The sequence below is a fragment of the Fragaria vesca genome, linkage group LG6, assembly GCF_000184155.1.
Source record: "Fragaria vesca subsp. vesca linkage group LG6, FraVesHawaii_1.0, whole genome shotgun sequence".
Lineage (NCBI taxonomy): Eukaryota > Viridiplantae > Streptophyta > Magnoliopsida > Rosales > Rosaceae > Fragaria > Fragaria vesca.
The window spans coordinates 38,045,260-38,051,963 of NC_020496.1; the positions used below are offsets into that span (position 1 = coordinate 38,045,260).

A 6,704-nucleotide genomic window follows, 5' to 3' on the forward strand; every position below is an offset into this window, starting at 1 on the left:
CCCAAATCAGCTGTGCTTATGTCTGGGGGGTTATATTCGTTAAAGAGCCCATGCATGAAGTAAGAATACACTGTGGACAGGGAAGGATCAGAGGAAGAGTGGATGCTGGTATTGTTGATGCATGGAGCCGTTTCAACAAAGAGATCGGAATAATTCATTGGATTTTTGCAGCTCAGCATGACCAGAGGCGCTGTCAGGTACCGATCAGGTGATAAATATGTATCTGGCGACTCAAAATACGGGTATAATAAGCTGTAAGGCTGATACTTACTGATAAAATAAGAACTAAAGTTGAAGACGGTTAAAGGGTAAACGGGGTTGGAGAAGTAGTTGTCCTTGGTATTGTGAACACCAGCATCCACGAGTCGGATCGTGTAATTATTGTAATTGATAGCTTCTACGTAATATTTTCCAGAAAACAAGTATAATATGGCATGATGAGATTGATTGGTACCGTCTGCCTCACATGATAACTCATAGCTCTTGTTGCCGCAGTGTCCAGGGTCTCCTTGTAAACGAAACGGAGAGCTGATCTGAATGTTGCCACAAGAAGGAGAACATTCTGAATTAATAACCCTGGAAGAAGTCTGCGAACAACTCGAAAGAGAAAGAAACACAAGAAGAGAAGCAGTAGCAAACATGAGAGTTGCTGTTCTAAACATGATCACAAAGGAAGGGAGGGATATGAAGACGAAGAAGAATGTTACTGATAAGTGCCTTTTTTATATTCCTTCAAAATGATTAATTACAAAACACCGCCCAAACTATAATGTTATTTTCATTTTCATACCTAACTATCAAAAACTTCCATTTTCATACCTAAAGTTTCATTCTATTAGCATTTTGATACCATAACCACTAAAACCGTTAAATTTTGAGGGCATTTTCGTCATTTCAATAATTTATTTTACATTTACTTTAACAAAATAATTTATTTTTTGAAATACAAATAAAACAATTTACTTTAGCAAAAAAACTTCAAAATTAAATATTTGTTTTTGCAACAATAGTGATAAAAGTTAGTATAACTCTTGTATGTATATATATTTTTGGAGTTACATGTTAAACAAACCAAAATAAAATAAATTAAAATAAATTATATTGAGAAAATATTGAATATCGATGAAATTTTTATCATATTTTATATAAACATGGTATATTTAACCAAAAATAGATTAAACATGTTTATATAAAATTTGATAAAATTTTCATCGATATTCGATATTTTTTCAATATAATTTATTTCAATTTATTTTATTTTGTTTTGTTAACATGTAACTCCAAATATATATATATATACACACACAAGAGTTTTACTAATTTTTATCACTATTGTTGCAAAAATAAATATTTAATTTTGGAGTTTTTTTTTTGTTTTTGAATATTTGTGCTAAAGTAAATTGTTTTATTTGTATTTGATAACCTAAAAAAATAAATGATTTTGTTCAAGTAAATGTAAAAAATGATGAATTTATTGAAATGAAGAAAATGCTCTTAAAATTTAACGGTGTTAGTGGTCAGGGTATCAAATGCTAACGGAATGAAACTTCGGGTATGAAAATGCAAGTTTTTGATAGTTAGGTATGAAAATAAAAATAACATCATAGTTTGAGTGATGTTTTGTAATTAATCATATTTTGAATACATAAAATAAATGATATAGGATATGCAAGTCAAGAGTCAATGTGGAACTGTGCATATTCAAAATATAGAAATTAAATAATATATGACTGATATGGAACCTTCGTTAGAGTATACAAGTCAAGTCAATGTAGAATTGTGGATATTAAGAGCCTTCTCATTGCATATATACCTCAATTCTCCGAAGGTGAGAGTAGGGTCCTTATCTACTTTGAAAGAGTCCAAATTGCACGCATAAAAATCAGAGAAAGAAGGAAGCTTGCTAGTAATCAGTAAGCTAGATCATGAGTTTGTTGTTCTTGTTGCTCCTGATATCTGCTGAAGTAGATGTTGTGCATGGTGGAATAGACCTTCAAGATTGCACAGAAAGAAGCTGTAGCACTGACGGCCCTCCCATCCGGTTCCCATTTCGGCTTAAAGGCATGCAACCAGTCCATTGTGGTTACCCTGGCTTTGAACTTTCGTGCACCCACGATAACCAGACACTACTACTACTTGAGATGTCGTCATCTACTAAGCTATATGTTAAAGAGATTGACTACAGATCACAGCTCATTGCAGTGGATGATGAAATCGAATGCTACCCCAGAGACATATTCTACCACAGTTCTTCTCCCTTCAAATTAGTTGGCAACGCAAGCTTATTCAGTTGCCCACCATCAACTGTGAGAGAGAATATTACAACAGAATTCTTATCATGTCTGTCAAGATTGAGCCCTTGCCATGGTAATCCAGGCAACCAGCTGATTTATGCTAGCATCACTACATCTTATAGATATTGTTCTATGGGTTCTATTGATAGATTACCCCTAGTGTCTTGTACCAAGGTGCATGACTATTCAGGTCCTGCAGTCACATCTAATTACCCAGAATATTATTTCTCTCATTCTCCACTGTATTATCGTGCACTGTATCTTTACTGGTCCAAACCTTCGTGTCAACAATGTGAAGAGATGGACAAGCTATGTAGCCTGAAGAATGAATTCACAAATCAGACAGATCCCCAAACTCAATGCTTGGATGTACCCAAAGCCAAAGGTATCGTTTATGCTTCACACATCTATAACAGATTACAGAATACAGATGAATAATTTTGCTTCATTGCTTTAACCATTTAATTCCTTAATCCTTATAATCACCTGAAACAAATTTTACATGCAGGTGGTAAACTTGGAGCTCCAACTATAAAGATATTAGGTGAGAATGTAGAAAATTGATTCTCATTACTTTCTGTTTACAAGATATACAATATATATAGCAGTAGTATGGCTAATGATACTGCTATTACAAATCAGTAGTAAAGAGGGAATAACCTACATTTACAGCAGTATCAAAACTGATATACAATTACACCAAATCATGGGATCCTAATCATAGCTTGATTTGAGGAAGAGATCCTAATCATAGCTTGATTTGAGGAAGAGTTTGATTCGTTCTAACAGAGATTGTAGAAGTTCTTGTTCCTCTTTTTCTCTCCCTCCGTTGGAGTATTGTGTTTTTAGCTCGAAAGTTGTTGTTCTTACAGGTAAGGTGATATTTTTGCAGGTTCTTGCACACTTTCTGTTATTCTTATAGTGACGGGAGCGACAATCTACTATGTCTACAGCTCTGTCAAAAGAGAAGAAGAAAATCAACTGAGAATTAAAATATTCTTGGATGAATACAGAGCTCTTAAGCCAAGCAGATATACTTACGCAGATATTAAAAGGATAACAGAGCATTTTAAAGAGAAACTGGGTCAAGGGGCCTATGGAACTGTATTTAAAGGTAGGCTTTCCTCTGAATTACTTGTTGCTGTGAAAATCCTCAACAATTCCAATGAGAAAGGAGAAGATTTTATAAACGAAGTAGGCACGATGGGTCAAATACACCATGTCAATGTGGTACGCTTGATTGGTTACTGCGCTGACGGATTTATACGAGCTCTTGTTTATGAGTTCTTACCAAATGGTCCACTCCAGAATTTCTTATCATCAGCAGATAATGAGAATTCGTTCCTTGGTTGGGAAAAGTTGCAAGATATTGCTTTAGGTATAGCCAAAGGTATTGAATATCTTCACCAAGGTTGTGAACAACAAATCCTCCACTTTGACATCAAGCCCCATAATGTGTTGCTAGACCATGATTTCACTCCAAAAGTTTCCGATTTTGGTTTGGCAAAGTTGTGCTCAAAGGATCAAAGCGAAGTGTCCATGACTGCAGCGAGGGGAACCATGGGCTATATCGCTCCAGAAGTCTACTCCAGAAACTTTGGTAACGTGTCATACAAGGCAGATGTCTATAGTTTTGGAACATTGCTTCTTGAAATGGTTGGAGGGAGAAAGAATTTTAAGGTCATGGAAGACTCGAGCAGCCAAGTCTACTTCCCAGAATGGATCTATAATCTGCTAGAACAAGGGAACGACCTTCGCATCCATGTTGGGGACGAAGGAAACGTTGGAATTGCTAGGAAACTTGCAATTGTGGGTCTTTGGTGCATCCAATGGCATCCAATAGACCGTCCTTCCATGAAAACTGTAGTTCAAATGTTGGAAAAGGAAGGTGACAATCTGACCATGCCTCCTAATCCTTTTGCCTCTACTTCATCGTCGAGTTGAATAAGAGTTCATGTGCCAGCAAGAGCTGCCAGACGCCAGTCAGGCTCATATGTTAAACGTATAATGTTCTTTATAGTGAAATTAAGCATGCAGATCGATACTATGAAACTGCTCCCAGTTATTCAATAAATTTGATGCATGTATTTGTAGTAATTCAATATATTTTGTTACAGTACCAGAAATCAGTATTCGTCCCTTATGTATTGATGAACCAATACTCGTCCTATCAGATTTTAATTAAATTATTATCTATTGGCATTGCAAAGCAACTCACATACAAATATCAATAAGTAAAGGCGTAAGGAAATGCTAGGTCTATGTCTTTAGTAGTGGTGGAAGAAAATAATATCTCTATTTAGGCCGGGGAGGATGAGAGTATGGATTTAAGAGGTTCAGATTATCAGATGGCCAGCTAGCTTGAGAAATATCTCCAATTAATGGAGGGAATGAACTATCTAAACATGAATCCACACAGTTCGATCAGCCTGTCTAACACGGCAAGCCACAATGCAACAGACTTGTCTATTCTATTGTCAATTTTTAAGGTTAATCAAACTAGTTCATAGTTTACTGGCAACTTTAGTCCTTTTGAGGCCGGGAAACGGATTCAATTCACCAACGTGAAAATTCACTGACAAATCTTGAACACGTGGACCAGTTAAGTGGCGCTCCCCTGTTCTCTCATTCTGTCTGATCCCCTTTCAGATTTCCGCCAACACCAACGTTTTCGGGGAGGGCGGGATTGGAGACGAGAAGGTCGACGACGCCGGAGTCGGATACGGAGTAGATAGTGCGGTGGCGGAGGACGCCGACGATGAAGTGCTGGGCAGATTTGGGGATCGGAAATTGATGACGTGAGGCTTGCTGGCTTGGGTTTGAGCTCAGCAAAATCATGCCAATTGGGATTTCAATGCAAGGAGGCCTTGACAGTTTGCCCAAGAATTCGGCGCACAAAACATCGAAAGAACTGAAAATGTTTCCATGATTGCTATTTAGGATGTGTTTGCTGCACCAAAATACGAAAACCCAATTGATTTCAACAACACAGCCAAAGATGGAGATCAACTTCAAGGTAGTTGTTGGTATTTGGGTTCACTGCATGTTGATGAAATGGGTTAAAAGAACCAAAAGTAGGTCTTATTTTACATCTGTTGAAGGTAATAAATAAAGCTCAGCCTAGTGGTGAAGCCACATAGCACGTTTGTTGGCGCAAGACTAGTTTCTTTGATTTGGGTTTGAATATGAAATTCGGTTTCTCTTTTTTTGATGTTGCAAAACACATCTGACTTTGTTGGTCTGTGGATTTGGTTTTTGGCTTCTTGACTGCATATGATTTTCTGGGAATAGAAAGAACTGAGAAGAGGAGTATTGAAGAAGAAATCTGAAAAGAGAGGTGAGAGAGGAAGAGACCTGCGCGTTTTCAGTCAATCTAGCTTTCTGCGAACGGCGCGTGGTTTGCACGCTCTGTTTGTTTTGACAGTGACTAATGCTGGAGCAAACTTCAGGTGGCAGCTGGTGGGGTATAACTACGTCATTAAAACATAATTGATGGTTTAATATAGCTTTCTGCGAAAATTCCTGAACCTATTTTAAATATTTTTGAAGTTATTTTTTAATCCTATTTCTATTTTTTTGGCGACCTCCTTTCTTCATTAGATGTTGTTCTGATCCTGATCTCCTCCGCGCATCCCTCCTAGCTAACCTCTCAAGTCTCAACTTCTGACCTCATTTTCAGTTTATCAAAACTAACAATTTCTCAATCTGATTCGTTTATTAGCAAACATCTTTAATAAAAGCTAGCTATGCCCGTCCTAATCGTCATAAGTTCTTTTTTTTTTGAGTATGAAATCACTAATACTGTATTTGAATTTAGGGTATTGGGGGAGGGGAGAGGATCGAGTGATGAATTTGATTTGTACAATACCATTAGACCTGGAATCACCCTTAACTTATTAAAATAAGCACGCAATATTGCAGAGCAATGGTTTTGGTATGGTTGCAGCAATCTCTACTTTTCTATAAATCAAATCCTCTTTTCCTTTAAACCCTAATTGCAAACATGCTCGTGTTTCATTCTCGTTAGAAAAATAAAAAATAACTATTCACGGTTAGAAAGGGCAGACCTTTTACAAGAACCATAATCAGATTTATAAGATGTTGTAATTGAAGAAAATGTGAGAGATGCGGTTAAGAGGACGACAGAGAAGAATAGAGAAAAAATAAGTCCTCATGTTCATAGATAATATCAGAAAGCTAAAATAATTGGATTTATAGGATAATTTCAAGAAAGTAAATATATATATAAAGTAATTTTGTAATGGGAAAATGCCCAAATGCACAAAGACATGGATTTTAATGCCCACTTCAATGTAAATCTTTTCTGTTAGTCCATTTCAATTAATAATTCTTATGAAAAAGACATTACTACCCTCTATAGAATTAAACCTATACAAATCTCATATTTTT

General features: G+C 36.4%; 1 protein-coding gene across 1 annotated transcript; it reads left to right on the forward strand.

The window, feature by feature from the left end:
* The first annotated feature begins 1,925 nt into the window (after positions 1-1,925).
* LOC101314690 (probable receptor-like protein kinase At1g67000-like) lies at positions 1,926-4,238 on the forward strand. Its single transcript, XM_004306360.1, has 2 exons — positions 1,926-2,679; positions 3,187-4,238. Exons 1-2 carry the CDS (start codon positions 1,926-1,928, stop codon positions 4,236-4,238), a joined length of 1,806 nt encoding a protein of 601 aa, XP_004306408.1.
* Positions 4,239-6,704: the final 2,466 nt, after the last annotated feature.

What these genes read in the sequence shown, in the direction of transcription:
- LOC101314690 (XM_004306360.1), top strand. Translation starts at nt 1,926, where the DNA reads ATGAGTTTGTTGTTCTTGTTGCTCCTGATATCTGCTGAAGTAGATGTT. An exon ending in GGATGTACCCAAAGCCAAAG is followed by an intron (nt 2,680 to 3,186) that starts GTATCGTTTATG and finishes ATATTTTTGCAG; the next exon opens with GTTCTTGCACACTTTCTGTT.